The following is a 19317-nucleotide window of genomic DNA, read 5'->3' on the forward strand; positions in this document are numbered from 1 at the left end:
AAATATGTTCAGGCGCTTTTTCCTGAAACAAGTTTGGGTCCCACAGAGAGAGAGAGAGAGAGAGAGAGAGAGAGAGGGGGGGGGGGGGGCGGGGAGGGAAAACCTACCAGCGGCGTCTCTGTTTGTTTTATCTTAAAGAAGCAGCTTGAGGTTATTTTCATCATAAACGCTCCTGAGAGCCGAAACCTTTAAATAAACACACACACACACACACACACACACACACACACACATTATCTGGCAGTAAAACACCAATATTCTTCAGTTAAAGGCAAATAGTGATTTGTGAGATGGGGCTGTGTAAATTAAATTGACTTGACATTGCACCTGAGAAAATACACGCAATACATGATCAACTATACCGGACGCATCTATAGCGGCTCATTTGTGCGCTCTGTCCTGCTTTTTATTCATTCATTTCATTCATGTTCCCAACAGGATGAATCCTAACTTTGCTGACCTCCAGTGGTGGAAAGTTACTTGTTCCTACTTGGTAGTTTCAACTGGTGTAATTTTGAGGAATTTTAATCCAGAAGAAAAACAACTTCTAGTAGAGGACAATAGAAAACAAAATGAAACTCTTTTTCTAAATCTTTGCACAATAAACAAATCCACTTTCTTCTTCCAGAATGACATAATGTACAGTTTCAACATTAAGTGATAAAATACCAGATTTACTATTGGCTACTACTACTATTACTACTACTAATAACTAAATGTCTGAACTAAACTAGATCATTAACTATACTGGAGTAAATCACCACCCTGTAAAATGAATACAGGGACTATTTTGTGTGCTCTGTGCTGCTTGTCAGCCTACCTTTTGAGAGACACACCTGTCCGTCCCGGAAAGGCAACACAAGGGCGACGCCATGTGTTTAGTTAACATGCATCCTGTCTGTTATTAACCTGTACACCTGAGAAATGCTTGGGTGAAGGGTGGGAGCGTGTGAAAGAGGACGACATGAAGGCCCATTTATCTGGATAGTTTAATCATTGTGTCGTACATGTAGCTGTTATGGAGTCCCGAAACTGACAAAATGTAGTAAAAATATGACACATATATACATCTACATGATGTTGAACCACAATTACTTTGGTGATCTCTGATCTCTCTATCTTCAGGTCAAAATTTAAATCTGTTCAAAACTTTGGTTTATGACTAAATAGCTTCAAAAAACGAATGACATTCTCATCAGCCTCAGCTGTGCTTTGTGTTAAGCGCTAAATTAGCAACAGTTAGCATGCTAATACACTAAACTAGGATGGTGGACATGGTAAACAGAATACCTGCTAAATATCAGCATGTTAGCATTGTCAAGGTGAGCATGTCAGCATGCAGACAAGAATTTAGCAATGCTGTGCTAAGTACAGCCTCACAGAGCCGCTAGCATGACTGCAGACTCTTATCTTATCAAACAACATATTGTGTGGTTCCAATAGAGGACAATAGAAAACTAAATGAGACTCTTTGAAATGGCACAATGATTGACATATCGTATACTTTCAACATTGAGTGATAAAATACCAGTTCTACTAATGGCTATTACCACTACTACAAATAAATAATCACAATACAGTAATGAAGTTGATTTATATGTAAGATTATATATAAGACTTCAATCAAAACCAGTGACAACAAGAGGCTCAATAAACAGTAAAAATTAACATCAGGTAACAAGAACATAAAGAGAAGATGCATTCAGCCTGTTGATTGTATTTTTGAAAGATAAATGAATAAAGGAAAACTTATATATATTGTTGGTATTGAATTCAGTAAGAAGAACACAGCTGGTGAGATGATGGTCCCCCACTTCCCAGCTCTCCTCACCTAAATGAGGGTGAGGTATTACCATAATCTAGTTCATCCTCAGATAATCGGGTTAATGTGTGCATGAACACTTATCGACTGGTCTGATCTTCATGGCAATAGTCTTAAGCGAGTAGTTCCAGCCCTTCCATGTCTGCCAAATGACGTGGACGTTTTCAAATCCGATGGCACCATGAGGTGCGTACATGCCGGTGGGGTTAGCCAAGTGGCAGGTGTTGTACCAAAATCCACCCAGAAAATGCTGAGCACAGTTTTTATCCCACTTGTCCTGGTCTCTGTCAAACGTGGTGAACTTCATGTTGTTGAGATTTGTCAAACTGTCCCCTAGAAATAAAGACAAAAACAAAGTTAGCCGAGTTTACAGTTGATCTTTGAAATGCCGCTTACTGTTCATCCATGTCAGCTACTGTATTATCATTTTGGCACTGAAATTCAGTGGTATAAATCATCCTGGATTTTTATTTTATAGTTTATTCTATAAAGAAATATAAAAAAGAAAAAAATATATAGAGAATGGCTGCATTTTCACCATTTTGTCATGTTTTCCACAAATATATTGTTTTGATGTATTGGGAGGAGGATATTGCAGTTTTTTTTAAGTCAAAGGGGACTGTTCAAAGAAAGTATTAATAATACTTTATACAAAATGAAATATAAGATACAGCCCCCCTTCTTACCCTAATCATTTTTCTATAGTCCTTTACCAGCTGACCAGCATCTTACCTTCACAGACTGGATCCTCTACTTCATAAATCCTTAAGATGAACAAGATTTCTTCAAATAAATGGGTTACACATTATTTTGTCTGGAGAGCCACATTTTCACTGGTATCACAAAAATCAATGTGAAAAATGCTTTTCTAGCCTGTTAGTTGACAGTATCACATCCAGCTTTGTAAGGGCACAACCAAACTTAACTTGGAAAATACATGATTTAAGGAACCATTTTTATATCCCACCTGACCCATTGTTGACAACCAGTCTTCTTTAAAAAAAAACCCCATTCATCCATAAGTCTTGACCTTCAAACCTAAACACAGTGATCCTCACCTGCGCCTCCGTCAGTGAAGCTGCCCAGGTGAAGCTGATATCCGTAGTTCTCAGAATCGAGTGAGAAGGAGGAGTATTTGGCGGATGCCTTCTCTTTGTCCCAGTCCTCCATGTCAACCCGCAGCTCATTCTTCTTCCTCATACTCAGCAGGAAGATGTTTTCCAGGCCTGAAAAGGAGCAAAAACATGTGACCTTTATATATGTATTCTACATTTCTTAATCTCTTTTCCCCTCAGACTATCTCTCACCCTTCACCTAGTCTAAAATTCCACCTTATACTTTGCCTCTCCTCAGCAAATTAAGACGGAAAGCAGCACAGGCCCCATGTTTATAATTCATTTTTCCCTCAAGAACTCACCAAGCCAATATTCTCCGGCCACATTCCCAAATCCAGTTTTATAGTGACTCCAGGGCCTGTAGAAGTTTTCAGTTCCATCGATCCTCCTCTGAAATACCTGAGAGGGAGAATTGCAGGAAGAGAGAGAGGTTAAAAATGTGCTAACATGTAATATTATACATTCAATTAGCAAGAAAATCTTCTACAGATAATCTTATAGTCAACCAGGGACCGGGTTGGTGATTGTCTGTTACCAGGTTACGTCTACAGTAAATGTATATTTCCAAACACGGAAATTTCAAGCTGCATTGATTTATTTTTTGGCCACTTGGGGGCAGCAGAACATCTGAGATATTATCACCCTACAAAGTTACTATGGTGTGTTTGCAAACAGTTGCATTCATTTAGAGTTGTGTTTCTAGCCACCTGATGAGCTTCTCAATGCTCCACTACATTCACCCGCTAGTCTCTAACATTGTCTGTCGTTTGGTGCTGGGTAGGTAGTGCATTTATCAGAGATTTATTGATTGATTGAAGGAGCTAAAAGAGACTAAAAGGATCCTTGGAGCTGAGGGAAAGTGAAGACTAAGGTGATAATTCATCACTACAAGTCACACATAGTTATTTGACCCAGTGTTGAAGGAATAGTTTAACATTTTGAGAAAGAGAGTTAGAGTTAGAGTTAGATGAGAAGATTGACTCCACTCTCATGTTTGTGTACTAAATGTGGTGCTGGAGCCAGCAGTCGGTTAGCTTAGCTTAGCATAGCATAAAGAATGTAAAACAAAGGGTCCAAAATTCACTTTTCTTTAGACTTGGACCCTAGTTTCAACGTAGAGGAGGTCACCTGAATGAACAGATATGTGCTGTCATGTGTTTCTGCAGCTTTTACGAGGTCTAAGTGAGGCACAAAGTATTTATGTATGTTTAAAATCTGATCAAATATGAGCTGTACTGACAGTCCATCTGCCTCCGTCAGTGTCCATGTCACAGTAGACATGCAGGGGCGTGGTGGGACCTCCTGGGTAGATGATGTACACCCCACTGGCGCTGGTGTTGTCATGGCGATGGATATCATCACAGTCGATAGGCAGATAAAATTGGGGGTCGGCGTGAACAGAGGCCACAAGGACCAGCAGAGCTATTACTAACATTTCCTGGATGCGAAAGGGAAAAAGAGATTAATAATATCTACAGCACCTACCAGCACCACCTCGATAGATATGTCTACTCCTTCACCTTTTGCTGTTATTACAGAAGTGCTGTGTTTATTACTCTGAGCCTTTCTAGAGCAGAGGCTGTTAAATCATGCAAAATATTATACTCTAAATATCTCTCTACATCTATTCCCTGTGCTGTTTCATTGGACATTATAATATTTTATTTCACTCTTCACAGGTCTGAAGTCTGGAATAAGTCAGATATTATGTGTTCACGGGGACTGAGAGTGCCTGTTAATAAGTAACCAACAAGGCTATTAAGTCAACAACATCCTCGATAACTTGAATCAACAACACCAACAAATTATAATGATGAAAAATAGATGCATTAATCTCACATTTTTAATTGATTAATTTAAGGTACAATAGCAAAATTAAATGGTTTAGATCAGCTATTAGAAAAAATTACATAGCCTTCAATCTATAAATAACATTAACAAATTAAACATTTGCTTCACTGAATAAGGTTAATACATTTTAAGATACAGCCAACATGGAACTGTTTTTCTAAATGTTGACTATATATAGCTGCTCCAATAGACAGTACTGCTTCTAGTACTACTATGATAAGATTACTAAAACTGATGCCAGTAATTAATAATATAATACATTCTTAATTAACAGCACATTATAAGAATGAGTCATTAGATTAGACAACTATTTTAGTTTTCACACAGATCACTTCAGTTCATTCTGAAAATAATTCATAAGAGCAAGTTAAGCCCACATCCTGACTCAAGAAAGCAGGAGCAGCGGTGTTTGTTATTACGGTTAATCTGGTGTGCAGTTTACATTGAGTCTGGTTGAGCTCTTACCTTCATCATCATCACGGAGAGGAGGGTTCACAGCTGAGTTGGACTCCGTCAGGTCAGTCTGTTGAAATAAATCTTGAAGGGAAACAGAGCACTTGTGGACAGTCCGTGTAGGGCGTATCTGTGGAAGCATGTCACATGGGAAAGCTTTGATTATACGGACCCACAGTGTCATACATTTTATCATTATCATTCAGGGATTTATAGAGATTGAGTTCATATCATCGTTTTTTGGGAATGTGACTTATTCTACAATTACACACAAATTACCCATTGTGTTTTTTAATGCAGATCATTATGTATTTAGAGTTAAAGAGTTAATTTTAATTTGACATTTAATTCAACACAAAGAAAAAAAATCTGAATTATATTCCTGGCACTGTGGAGATGGTGACAAAACTTGATAAAACGTTTTAATGACATGTGAAAAAGTAATAAAAGTAAAACAATCAGAACACTAAAAACTTTAAACTCTAAAACATTTTTAGGGGGTTGCGCTGGTGGAATTTGTACTCACGACCTCAGTATTTGAAGTGCATGACTAACGCCCACAGAGGGTTCCTTATCTAGTTACTCATTAATTAATTACTCATTTTACAACACATTTTAAGAGTAAAACAAGAATGCAAATATTTTGTAAGAATCCACCCAGTGTTCTGCAGGGTCTTAAAACAATCACCATTACAAACAGCAGAAATAGGTTACTTCTAACAAGTGCAAAATTTGAGAAATTCCAAATTTAATTTCAAGTCCATCCAGCTGAATCTGTCCTGTGTGGAAAACCCTGTAATGACACCACAACTTCAGTGTCCAGGCAAACAAAGGCACAAAGATCCACAACAATACTGGACTACTTACTAACTTTCCTGGCTGTTTTATATTAATTGTTTTCCTTTTCCTATAACGTGATACCTGTAACTCAAGTTTTTCTATGGTCTCTACTATTCTCAAGGTGTGTTCAGCACATCTTCACCTCACGTCTTCTCACGTCGTTTGGACCGTTTGTCTTTATTTGACCCAAACAGCCAGTTTACTAACTGTACACATGTTAGCTGTAAGCTAGTGTAACGCTGGTTACCACAGCGTTGACTTAACATGATAGTTACTGAATTAAAACAATTACTTGTATCATATCACTCCACCAACTTTAAACATCACTAACATTACAGGCAAGGTGCACCATATTATGTAGCTCCTGGTCTAAATTAAGGAACAGAATACAATATATATGTACCCACATGAATTAAATTATGCAAATTCTCTCAATAAACCTGAGAAAAATAAGGTAAGACAAAAAGAAATCCTTTTAGATGCTTCCCTCTCTTCAGATGAAATGTCTTAATTTTAAACGTATTGAAAAATAAATCTGAAAACACAAAAAAAAAAGTGAAATTAAGTACTCCATAAGGTAAAAAGGGAAATTGTAAAACATCCCAATAGGCGCATAACCATTGAGCTTATTCTGCACATATTACAGACATTAGACATTTATCAAAATCCACCAGCACTACTACTTCAAACCTGTGAACTATCTGAATAACAAAACTATAAAACACACGTAACATATACTGCCAACAAAGCTAAGTAACAGACAGTATATTTGTGTGTGTGTCCATCTCTCAGCAAGAGCCTCCGTTGTCTCAGAACAACTAGTCCCAAAAGAGTCGTGAGTGGGCCACCAAAATATGTCCCAGCAGGCACTGCAGGAGCAGCGTAAGTCTGTTGGATCTGTTGTGGCTGGACTCACGAGACCCCTCCTGAAGGTCTCCGCAGCAGAGGAACAGAGGGACAGGCAGCGGCAGAAGCCATAGACTGTCGAGGTACAGGTTGGTCCTCAGAGACTGATGTTCAGTCTCTGAATGGTTTCTGATTCATATTGTTGTCCCTGATCTGAAAACAGTTCTTCTGGAACTTGTACTTCTGATCTGACATAAGAAACGTATTCACATACTTTGTGAAGTGGTCTTGCACTACAAGCACATACTTATGTCCATGTGAGACGAGTGGGAGCTCAGTAATACCTGTGCTGGACTGGTCTTTCTGCTTGTAGGGCTTGCAGGGGAGCTTTGTGTTGTGGTACAACTTTTCTATAAGCTTCACATGTATGACACATATCACAAAAGTAGTCAACCTCACAGTTGGCCGACAGCAAATAGTTAGGGCTTTCTTGAATGTGCGATCAGTGCTGTATTGACCACAGCAGAGACTGCCATGGAGATTGCTCATAGTCTCATCAGCCCTCGATACACAACTGGTTTGCCTTGTGCAATGTCATTACACAGTACAGGTTTAGGGAATTCCCTCCAGAGTTTCCCTTTTACATGTCTGAGATAAGGTTGTTTCCTGTACCCATTTGTACACTTCTGAGAGAAAGTTGTTTAGCTAAAATGTCATCTCTTTGACTAGATGTTGCAACAGTTCCATACCTGCATTGGTTGTCTGAACAACAGCAGTGCCTTTTTCTAAAGAGCAAGCCTGAGCCGTTGTGCTGGCGACAGAAGAAGGCAGCACTGGCAGATTGTGCCATCTTCACTGATAACTGACATGTCTGCTTGACAAAAGCATGCACAACAGTGTCCTCAATTGCAACTTTCACATATCTTTTTGACACATCAGCCTCAGATAAACTATCTCTGGTGAAGCCAGTAGGTGGGGCATTACTGTCCTTATGGACCTGGGTAAAGTCCATAAGGACTACTTGTATGTCCAGGACTTGGAGAGCAGTGAGAGGGACGTCTGTCCTCATGGCGTTCAGGAGAGCGGCCATGCTGTGTGTAGTCCCTGGGTGACATGCATGACACTCAGATGATCCAGAACGAGTGTGGGAATCATGTCTGTCATACCGGTCTCTTTCATGCCTCGGAGGTCTGTAATAGCTATCACAAGCTGAATATCGATCATAGGAAAAGTCTCTGTGTGTTTCTGTCTGAGAAATAATAATGGCCGCAGCCTTGCACAGTGTCAGGAGTGGGTCTCCTCAACTCTTTCTGAAAGTGACTCCATTGTTCTCTGCATTTTCCAGCGATCATTTGAGATGGCAGAGTGGACAGAGAGAGAAGTGGAAGATGCAGGAAGGTGAGCGGGTGCCAAGGGAAGGACGGCAGGTGAGACAGGTGTCTGAGAAAAACACTGCAGAGTGTTTGGAGATGAAAACACCCTGCTAGCAAGACGGGCAGTCCCAACCTGTAGTGCAAACTGAAGAGCAGAATCATTAGCATATCTGAGGCAAATCCAACTGGAGGGGGACCCCACCGCAGACCCAGAACAATGAAGGGATTTTACTGTACATCCCATCAGGCCTGAGAGCTCTGAGAGGACGTGGCTAGAAAGGTGTCCTTCAGACCCAGACAAGCAAAAAGGAAAATGAATCAATAGATGGATAGAAAAAAAGTGATCATAAAAGTGGGATCACCAAAGTCACAAGAATTTATCTTCTAGGGATACATTTCATGGCAACCCATCTAATAGTTGATGAGATATTTAAGCCTGGACTAAAGGACTAAAGACCGACCCACAGACTAACCCTTTACCTTCCCTTGAGCCACTAGAGCTATGAAGTATTTTCAGTGGTAATTGTGGCCTGTTCATCACAGGGAGATAAAATGACATCTCAACAGCAGTCTGAGCATGTATGTGGTTTTTCTTCTTATTTATATATATGCTACAACTTTGAAGCCATCATAACCACATCAGTGGTGAGTGCAGCTGTTCTTCCGCTGTGAAAGCTGCAAATTAGAAGGAAGCAGTGAAGTGAACAACATCCACACTGACGGACGCTGATAGGTAAATACTGCGGGTATTTCATCTTCTCTTCTTTGCACTTTGCACTTGAAATTTGATGTATTCATAATCATAATCATAGTCAGGTGACCATTCAGTAGGATATGTGATACAGAGTTGATGGTACAATAAAGACAATATTTTTGACCAGTCATTTCCTACATTGACTTACATATATTAGGATATGATGATCTGATATGTCTTGATCTTTTGGTCATGGTCACAGTCTGACTGACATATGTTTTTGTGTATATGCTGTCCTGTAATTTGGGCTCACTTCTGTTAGATCAGTCATGAAAATGAGTAACCTAATAGGAGTAGAAGTGACTTCATCCTTCAACCAGTCCTCAGTTACAAACCAGACTGAAGTCGACGGATCGACTAACTGCGATCAGGTCAACAACTCTGCCTACCCCGTCTTCATGATGGTCTACAGTCTGGTGTTTCTGGTGAGTTTCAGATCACAGTCACTTTCCCTCTCCAGCTTGTCTCAGTCTGTTCAAATGTTTTATGCCTTTTCGAGAGAGGAAACCTTTTCAGGATTTCCTGAATAAATTATACTGGTCATGATAGCACTTGTTAAACCAAACTGGTTTTCATACCCCAACCTGGTTTACTGTGCCATTTTACATGTAGCCAGACTGCTGCAGAAAATCTCAATAATAATCCAAGATTATAATGGGGTTTGGCACAGAACAGGCAGAAACCCACAGGCACGACTCAAGACAGTTAGATTAAGAGCAAAGTCCAATATCTTTAAAACAGAAACAGGCAGGCAAACAAAGACAGCAAATTCAACCTGGTAAGGCACAGGTGTAGGTGTACAATTGAAGTCTGGGAAATCAGGTGGGGGTTCAGGCAGGCATGCAGGATCAGGTAAACAGGAAACGCTGGGATGCTTCGCTCAATGCAAAGGACAATCTTGCAGAGGATTAGTGGAAGTGGGCCAGTATATATGCTACTGAGGTAATCAGAGGGAATGGGCAGCAGGTGATTAGGTGGGTGACAAGATCAGGTGGAGAAACTGGCGGGAAAGGGGTTATGAGGGAGTGGCTGGGTCTGAAATGACACATACAGGTTCGAAGTGTTGTGAAAGTTAAATGTATCTTCACCTTTTTTTAACTGACTTATGTAAAATATTGTAATAAATTCTGTCCATCAGGCCAATTCCTTTGTTATAAATCTCCATCCTCAACCTGTTTTCTCTCTAGGTGGGTTTCTCCCTCAACTGCTTCATCATGAAGTTTTACTTCTGCCGAGCTCAGCGGCAAGCGTCCAGCAGCATCATGGTCTACCTGAAGAACTTGACAGCCGCTGACTTCCTGCTCTGCCTCTGTCTCCCCATCCGCATCACCAACTGCGCCAGCAGCTCCGTCACCATCCGCCTAGTCTACTGCAACTTTGGTGCCTCGGCCCTCTGCCTCAACATGTACGCCAGCATCCTGTTCATGGGCTACATCGCCGCTAACAGGTAGTGTAGTGGTATATAGATTGGTCTGTCCAATTTCCATTTTAGGGCAGCAGTAAGTGAATGCTGAACTTCCAAGTGTGACTGTTACTACTGACGCCTGCCTCTCCTCTCTCCAGGTATCTGAAGATCCTCCAAGGAACTTCAGGAACTCACATCCTACAGACGGTGCGCGCTGCCAACATCATCTCCACGGTAACCTGGGTTTTCCTCCTGGCCATGATGAGCGCCTACATCATCCTGTCTTTCCGCACCCAGGAACCTTTGACATCTGTCCCAGTGAGCTGTGAAGTCTTGCACAGTGATCAGCTCGCCTTGCTCTACAAAATCATACACACCAGCTCCACCGCCATCTTCCTGTTTGTCCTTGTCTCCCTGGTTTTCTTCTACTACACCACCTCCCGCAGGGTTTCGCTGGCGCAGCAGAGGCAGCCGGCGTCCTCCAGCTCCAAGAAGCTCGCAAAGTCACGCAGGAACATGTTGGTGCTGGTGAGTGTCTTCTGCTTTTGCTTCGTCCCCTACCACCTGGTTCGCCTTCCCAACGCTTTCCTGTGGAGGAATTGTTCATGGAGCAAGGTTTTCTACTACCTGATGGAGCTCACCATCGTGGTGTCAGTTCTCAACGTCTGCCTGGACCCGCTCATCTACTTTAGCTTCTGCAAGACGTTCAGGACCCACCTTATCCGGAGAGTGTCTAGAAACTGATAATTACAGTACAAAACACTCTAATTGCCAATAATGTAATAAGAAATGTAATACAAACTGATAATGTAAAGCATGCCCATCATATAATGAACAAATATAATGACAGATAATGTAATAATTACACATAACTGTGACAGAAAACTGGTGAGGCAGCCTTATAACTGTGAATAATGTCATAAAAACTAATGTGATAACTGCACATAACATAACTGTGACTTACATTTGAGGTACAAATGTGAAAAATGTACCAGACTGATAATGTAAATAATAATAACTGTCCATTATGTAATAAACAAATCTATTAAAAAACAATAATTATTAATTATGTGATAAAAAAAGTAATGTAATAATAACTGCACGTACAATAATTTGATCATTATTTATTAGAAAAAAGTAATAAAACTGATAATGTAATGAAAATGTTGAGCACTTAATGTAACATTCAGCGTATATATGTATATAAGCATATATTGTACGAGTGTCAGTGTTTTCTGAAAGTGGTTTATGTTAATGTGATGTCCAGAGAGTAGATGTGTGTGTGAGTAGAGAAGCTGTACTACCAAACAGGGCCAGAGTTACCTCTCCTCTCCTTTTCCCTTTACTCTCCTCTGATCTCCCAGCCAGAGGAGCCGAGTCAGTAGCTGCTTGACTTTCGCAGTACAGCTATTGATGGCTCATCTCGAACACAGAGAGGAAATGAAACCCAGGGCCTTCTGAATGACGAACCAAGAAAAGGCCAATGATGGTCAATCTTTCTTCTGTTTCTTGTCATATATTTCTCTGTCCGCTCTCTTCTTTCCTTTTATCTCAATCTCTGTGTCAGGCTTCTGGTGGTGTATTAGTTCAAAGGAAGAGAGAGAGAGAGAGAGAAGGAGAGGTGCAACCACTGGTTTTCTGCCAGGTTTTGTTCCTGTCGACATCTAATCCATGTTAATAAATGGCCCTTGAGGTCATCACAACGTAGCCAGAGGGAAAACAGGAGAGATAGAGAGGCAGGCAGAAAATGGGTTTCTGTGCGAGTCTGTGAGAGAGAGAGAGCTTTGAACACAGTGAATGCAACCTTACCGTTAACCTTGTTTATATTTTTGGCATTGTGTATATTTTGGATTTTGGATATGTGTTTATTTATATTTTAAATTTGCACTCTTTCCTACTTTGTACTGCAACTGCTGCACAACAATTTCCCTCAGGATAAATAAAATTACCTTATCTTATACTGATACCATATGTGGCCAAAAGTATGTTTTTTTTTAAATCCAAAAAAACATGCAGAGGAGCTGGAAGGAGTTTTTCTGAGTGATGTCTGCAGGTATTCCCTTCAGGCTGCATGCAACCGGTATCAGGAGAAGTTAAGTCTTCATGGTCTTCTGCCAGACAGGTTTCAGGAAGTCATGTATGGTAGGTAGTATAAATAGTCCATGTTGTTGGGTTGAATACAGGCCCAGAAGACTGGAGTTCTTGTCCTGGATAAAAGCAAATGTCCATTTGGACTTATTATTTTCAGTTTTCAGTAGCAGTTTGGTTAAGTTTGGGCATTAAAACTACTTGGTTTCACAAAGGCAGAAGGCTAACATCTCAAATTTTATCCACTCCTCTCTTCTCCCATGTGCACTTTGGTAACTGGACAGAAAGAGGACAATGTGTAGAGAGATTTTACTAAGAAAATTAATCTGAAATGAAAGTGAGAGGAAAAATAGGCAATCAACAGCACTGACGTCAACTCTTGAAAGTACCTGAAACTTGCATTAAGTCTCACCTCCTGAGCATTTCCAGGAGCTCGTTCCTAAAGCAGGTTGAGGGCAGTGAAAACAAAAGCAGAAATGACAATGGCGACACACTACGTTTTCTTTTGTTAAACCTCCGTTAACTGATTTTATTGGCCACTTGAGGGCAGCAGAAACAAGCATGCAGATGGTAAGAAATATTATCATTTATTTGGAGTCGTGTTTCTAGTGAAATCATTCACTCTCATTTTAACTCTGTTTTGGTCTCTACCAACTCCTGAGAAAAATATGTCTCTTTAGCTGCTAAATGCTCCAACTGTTCACCAGCTAGTCGCTCACTGTGTCTGTCTCTGTGGGTTCATCGCTATGAGCGACACCTTTTATATACACATAATGATTTCATCCATTGTTAATATATATAGATATTAATTTCAGCACCTTTAAGTTCCTCTGGCCTAGCCAAAACATAAAAAAGCCACAGACTCAAATGTATATAAAAGTACTTTTAGCCACACTTTATTCTTCGGAAGTCGAGAGCGGTTTTTGCAATGTGTTTACAATTATTTTAATGTCATTATCTCGAGATCACATGTTAATTCTTTGTTATCTCGAGAAAACGTTTTGCTCTGTTATCTTGAGATAACGAGATGATCGACCCGTTATCACAAGAAAAGAAAAAGGCTGTTTCCTCTTATTAACCTACTTGTAATGTTTATCAGATATCAGGAGAGACAGATGGCGTGTTGACATTTGTAGTAACTGATTTAAGCTCAAAATGTTAAATCAAAGACTACCCATTATTGATCAACTGTTCAGCTTCAATCAAGCTCTAACACAGGTAGAAGATGCATTGTGTCTTTCTGTTAGAGATAACATTCAGATCAATGCTTGTCATTTAAGGACAACACTATGAGATAAATTATTATTATCTCTCAAGATAACTAAATTATCAACTTGTGAGCTCGAGAGAAGGGCATTTAAAAAATTGTTGCAAGCGAGGCTGTTCTGTATTGTATTAGTTTATTCATTTATTATTTGTTATTTATATAATTACATTTTTTCTTCTCAAAATTAAGAATAATCACATTTGATATATTTTAGAGGAAATCTATGTTTTATGCGAGTTTGTGTCACAGGTGTCTACATGTGTATTTGTGTGTGCCACGCTCCCAAAATACCACACTCAAGGTCAGAGTGTGTCACAGGGACCATATGTTCACTGCTTTTAGCTCTGCTTCCTCTGTGCCAAAGACTGCGAGGGCTGAGAGGAGCTGACACGTTGTGCATTTGGTTCATGTAGTTATGAATAAGCGGCTATTTTTGTTAACAATACAAACCATCACAGACTTTAGCACTCATTAACAGATGCTACCAATTAAACAATAACAGAAACCCTCAGTGCTGCAGCATTTCTCTGCACCACTGGGTGGCACTGCTCCTCCTCTCTCGTCATCCCGCCCTCACTTCACCACTCCCTCCCTCCCTCCCTCCCTCCATGTACTCCTTTTCTCTCTCGTCCTTTCCCTGCATCTCCTGATCTTGTGTAGGAGGAAGATTAGAATCGCCAGAGAGCACAACGAGGATTACCGGATCAATATCAGAGACAATCTCTTTCTCCCATCTCTTTTACATGGTCTATCCTTCCATTTCCCTCTCCTCTCTGCCTCTGTCACTCTCTCGCTCTCTGTGGTTAATTTCTGCTTTCACCCTCTGCCCTTCAAGTCACTCATTGTTTCTGGTGTATAAGGGTAAATGTGAGAGAGAGGGGTGGTGGACAGATAAGCAGAGAGACATGCACAAATAATGAAAAGAAAAAGACAGATACAGCTGTGAGACAGAGATGAAAGATTTTGTTTCCTTTCACTCAGATACTATTGATTCACCATGACCTGCTAGCACACACAGTCATAATATGCAATGCTGTTAATTCATTACACAATGCCGGCTAAGCTGAGGCTCGGGGAGAGACGGCATAACCCATTTCATACACGGACACGGATTCATAGCTGAGTGGCGATGATAAAAACACCTAGAGGTATTTTTCTGTCCTCTCAGACCGACTGAGACCTGAGGCTCAGAGGAGAGGAGAGAAGAGAAGAGGAGAGGAGAGAAGAGGAGAGAAGAGGAGAGGAGAGGAGAGGAGAGGAGAGGAGAGAATAGGAGAGGATGAAAAAGACAGAAATAAATGCACACACACAGGTGCACAGATCCATACCAGATTAAAATAGCAAGTGGAACCAAGGAGCCTTGTTTGTCCAGTTCCTGAGTACACAGAAAGGTGGTAAATGAAATCCTACAAAAGAAAAAAGATTAGTCAGTAAACTCAGGTAAACACTTACAGATATAGTGATGTGATGTGATGTGTGTGTGTGTGTGAGAGAGAGTGTGGGGGGGGGGGGGGGGGGGGGGGGGGGTAGAGAGGAACTCATCTTTTATGTATGAGTGTTTGTTTAGCTGCACTTGCAGCTGTGCCTGGGTTACTTCCCATCTCAGTCACACACAACTGACTAATAAACCCTCTCAGCACATTTAACCACACCACTAGACAAACTCCAATTAAAACTGTCTGAATGTCACTATATTTACTGTATATTGTGTCCAAACAATCCATTCAGAAACATAAAGAAAAACTTTACATCTGATGAGTCTATAGGTGTGTAAATTTATAAAAACGCAAAATATTCTCATTAGGTTTGGTGTGGCTCGGAGTTATTCGCATGAATGGACTTGCATTTGTTTGTTTGCTTGTTTGTTTGTGCATGGGGTTGTGTGAGTGAACAGAGAGAGTGTGTGTGTGTGTGTGTGTGCGTGTGTGTGTGCTGGCCACCTCCTGGTACAGAGTTCTGCCTGGGACAGTGTGCCTAACAATCATCTGTTCCCGACCAATCACCCATTTCCTGTGTCCAACTGAGATACAAGCTGCCCGCACATGCGCCCCCACACACACACACACACACACACACACACACACACACTTCCGTTCTCTCTTGCATAATCAGTAAAGTAAAGTCTGCCAAAACTCATGGCAGTATCAGGAAATCCAAATATCAGAAAGACAAATGTGAATAACACATGCCTGCAGACACATACACACTTTTCAAACATGACTTTACAGATGTGTGTGCGTGTGTGTGTGTGAATCTCATTGATATGCGTGAGCGGAGGCGTGTTATTGGTTCCTATGGGCTCGTTTGGGGCTAATTAGAGAGAGTAATGAGATAAGAGGAGTGGGAGAGGGAGGCGATGCTCTGATGGATGTGGGGAAGGGGACGGCATCTCAATGAAGAGAGACTCTGAGGGAGGGAGAGAGATCAAATTACAGGATGAAAGGGAACAAGAGAGAAGGTAGAAAGGATGGAGTAACGCAGAGAATCAATAATGTGGGCTGAGAGGGAACCTCGGGGTCCACGAGTAAACGTTCACAACAAAGAAGATCATCGCGACTCTGCTGCAGACATGTTTCTGCTCACTTAAACTTCAGTCGTGTGCCTAATCACAATCAATTATTTATTTTTACGTCCGTCCCCTGCACTTAACGCTGGGAAGCTTATAGGGAGCTCTGCCTGTGTTAGGGTTTACGCTAGCAGAGCAAAAATCCTCATAAAATGTATGTGAAGAAAATATAAAAGGAGTCGGTTCAAGTGACATTTTGTGGCATCTTAAAAACATGACATGAGAGTTGGATTGCCATTAGCTTAGCTGCAGCCATTAGCTTAGCATAGCATAAAACCATTTTGGTGTATGGTTCATGTTTAGCGGACAGACCGTATCGTTTTTCTCATCAAACTCTCGACAAGAAAGCAAATAAGCAAATTTCCCAAAATGTCCTCGCTGAGCCAACGATCTTTACTTGCAAAATTGAGAGTTGGTGTTCCTCTTGTAGCAATTACGGTTGAGGAAATTGAGTCCCCTTTTCTTCTGTGTTACTGTACATACAACAGTGTGTGTTTGAGTGTCAGGTTTTCATGAAATGGCTCGACAAAACCCTGAAATATTACTAAAAGACCAAAAATTTGAATGATTTTTGGACTTCTAATAGAATCAAATGATAATGTATGCACTGCAGTCTGGATCTGCTTTACATCAGTTTGCGGTGTCTTATACGCCCGTGCAGGCTGAACATTTGTATGCGAGACACAATAATAAAACCTTCATCATTCCCCAGTGATTCTGCAGTGCAGTCCGTGTGTAGTTTGTTTAATGTATGCACACAGTGTACATTGTCATTTAGCTTTTATTGCTCTTAAAATTCGAGCTTTTATTGCAGCTAACTAAAACGTCCCAAATGTGGCTTCACATATTCAAGGTGATGTCTTATTTATTTATTTTATTTTTTGATTGATTAGGTTGATTTCATCATAACATACAAGATCGACCTGAACATGAGAAAACCTTGACAAACTCAAATAAAGGGTTTTGTGTCTCAGTCAGACGTCTGATTTAAATAATCATGGTCTTGGGAGGAGATCCAGATATTGAACCTGCAACAACTACAGCGGTGAAAAACATGAATAACCTGAATAAATGAGTTGTAAAACATAACAAATGCTTCCCTGAAGGGCAGAGGGGCTCACTGAAGGCATCACTGAATTGATGTGAATCATATTCTTTTGCTGCGCTCATATTATATCGTTCTGACCGTAATTACGAGCAGCGAGTGGGAAAAACCGCTCACATCAGTAAGTCTGATTTCCAAAGCCTCCATCACTTCCTGTTACATCTAAACAAAATTCAATATTAACACTAACAGACACATTTCAGCTGATTTAAAAGGAGCTTTACACCGTTTATTCGTATCAGGTTTCACTTATTAACGAACCCCTCCAAATGCAAAACACAGCAAAAGTGGCTAATTTAGGTTGTTTAGATGATGTGGTTACAGTGGAGGTAAACATTTTGGAACAAAGTGTGAATGCTGCAGAATAACTGGAGAATAACACTCTTCCTGTTCGTCCTGTCACTCGACTGAACACCTATGGAAGATTTGGAGGAGAGACAGCGCTCTCCACCTAAAATCTCCCGAACCTTGACCCCTTCTCCAGCTACAGCTGATTGACAACTTTCCTGTTGTACACACTAAATGGTAAATGCACCACATTTGCAAAGAGCTTTTATCCAAAGTGCTTCACAATTTGCCTCTCATTCAGCCACTTACATGGCGGCAAACAGCCATGCAAGGCGCTGGCCTCAACATCAGGAGCAATTTGGGTTTCAGTGTCTTCCTCAAGGACACTTTCACATGTGGACAGAATGAGCTGGGGATCGAACCTCCAACCCTGTGATTAGTGGACAACCAGGTCTACTTATATCAAATAAATAAATAAACTCTTCTTTCAGTGAATAATCTTCTACATATATGATGTCCAAAAGTAGGCCTGGACTCGAGATTGGCGAGAAACAATCCACAATTTCCATTCAACGTTGAGTTTTGTTTTGGCTGCTGGATAAAAGTATGCCGCCTCTGCACTGCAACATTTAAACCAGATTTAAACCTTGTGTTCCAATTTGTTACTTAACTGCTGCAACATCGCTGATTTACATCAGCGCTACCACAAAATTCCCAAGTGCATCTCAGCCCCTCAGGCTCAGATGAAAGAACTTCTGCAGCAACGTTTCCTGCAAAACAACATGGCCGACCAAACACGAGCGAGGGTCGTCATTAGCGGCCTGGGTTGGATAACACGCCGCAGCTTCCCACGGAGGTCCCCGAAGAGATGATCCAGGTGACAATAAGTGACAACAGCAAGTCTGACAGCTTTGTGAGTGTGTGTGTGACGGAGTGAGGGTTTACTATTGGTAGTGTAGCTTGATTCTAATTGGCTGGTTTCCCCTCCCCAATGTGCTCTGACTTCTATTAATAGAACAGCAGACGAGCCCGGGTGGAACCTGATGCCTCTCTTTTCTCCCTCAGACCTCCACATCCTCTCTGTTGCTCGTTTACTCCCATCTTTTTTTTTCTACTACGTTGAACGAAGGATCTGCCACCTCCCTGACCTCCTCTCCTCCTCCTCCTCCTCCTCCTCCTCCTCCTCCGCCCGTGTTTCCCTCCCAGGCTAGTCTTTCAGCCTCTGTCCTTGTTTAATAGACTGATCCCTCCATCATTAATTAAACATGATTACAGGCTGTGTGTCTCTCACTGCGCTCAGCTCTGCATCGTTTAGGCTACGCATCCCTCTCCTCCTCTGTTCCCTCTCCTCCCATATCAGGATTATATTCCTCAACTAAAGGCCCAACTCTCTCTTTTTTCTTCTCATTCTGTTTCCCTCTCTCCCTCCTCTGTTCCCCTCAGGTGGTCTCTTTTAGCAGCAGTAAATTATTCACCAGGCTGATATCCGCCCAGGAGACAAAAGCCAATAGATAGATGGACAGATAGAGATGAATAAATAAAAA

The 19317-nt window shown here is 41.0% G+C and overlaps 2 protein-coding genes across 2 annotated transcripts; one reads left to right on the forward strand and one right to left on the reverse strand.

The window, feature by feature from the left end:
- Window positions 1-1883: 1883 nt before the first annotated feature.
- On the reverse strand, window positions 1884-4372 carry LOC139292856 (microfibril-associated glycoprotein 4-like). Its single transcript, XM_070915254.1, has 4 exons — window positions 4178-4372; window positions 3240-3336; window positions 2881-3048; window positions 1884-2155 (listed from the first exon to the last, which is right to left on the reverse strand). Exons 1-4 carry the CDS (start codon window positions 4370-4372, stop codon window positions 1884-1886), a joined length of 732 nt encoding a protein of 243 aa, XP_070771355.1.
- Window positions 4373-9329: 4957 nt separating this feature from the next.
- Window positions 9330-11203, forward strand: LOC139291025 (P2Y purinoceptor 14-like). The gene is made up of 3 exons (XM_070912915.1): window positions 9330-9479; window positions 10242-10501; window positions 10618-11203. The coding sequence occupies exons 1-3, from the start codon at window positions 9330-9332 to the stop codon at window positions 11201-11203; spliced, it is 996 nt and encodes a 331-aa protein (XP_070769016.1).
- Window positions 11204-19317: the final 8114 nt, after the last annotated feature.

This window comes from Enoplosus armatus, chromosome 2, assembly GCF_043641665.1.
Source record: "Enoplosus armatus isolate fEnoArm2 chromosome 2, fEnoArm2.hap1, whole genome shotgun sequence".
In the NCBI taxonomy this organism is placed as follows: Eukaryota; Metazoa; Chordata; class Actinopteri; order Centrarchiformes; family Enoplosidae; genus Enoplosus; species Enoplosus armatus.

Bases quoted from the DNA above. Each gene is read 5' to 3' on its own strand.
- LOC139292856 (XM_070915254.1), bottom strand. From the start codon at position 4,372: ATGTTAGTAATAGCTCTGCTGGTCCTTGTGGCCTCTGTTCACGCCGAC. The intron at 3,337-4,177 runs GTCAGTACAGCT...TCTCCCTCTCAG, and splicing joins CTGACGGAGGCAGATGGACT to GTATTTCAGAGGAGGATCGA. The intron at 3,049-3,239 runs GTGAGTTCTTGA...GCTCCTTTTCAG, and splicing joins GGCCGGAGAATATTGGCTTG to GCCTGGAAAACATCTTCCTG.
- LOC139291025 (XM_070912915.1), top strand. From the start codon at position 9,330: ATGAGTAACCTAATAGGAGTAGAAGTGACTTCATCCTTCAACCAGTCC. The intron at 9,480-10,241 runs GTGAGTTTCAGA...TTTTCTCTCTAG, and splicing joins TCTACAGTCTGGTGTTTCTG to GTGGGTTTCTCCCTCAACTG. The intron at 10,502-10,617 runs GTAGTGTAGTGG...TCCTCTCTCCAG, and splicing joins GGCTACATCGCCGCTAACAG to GTATCTGAAGATCCTCCAAG.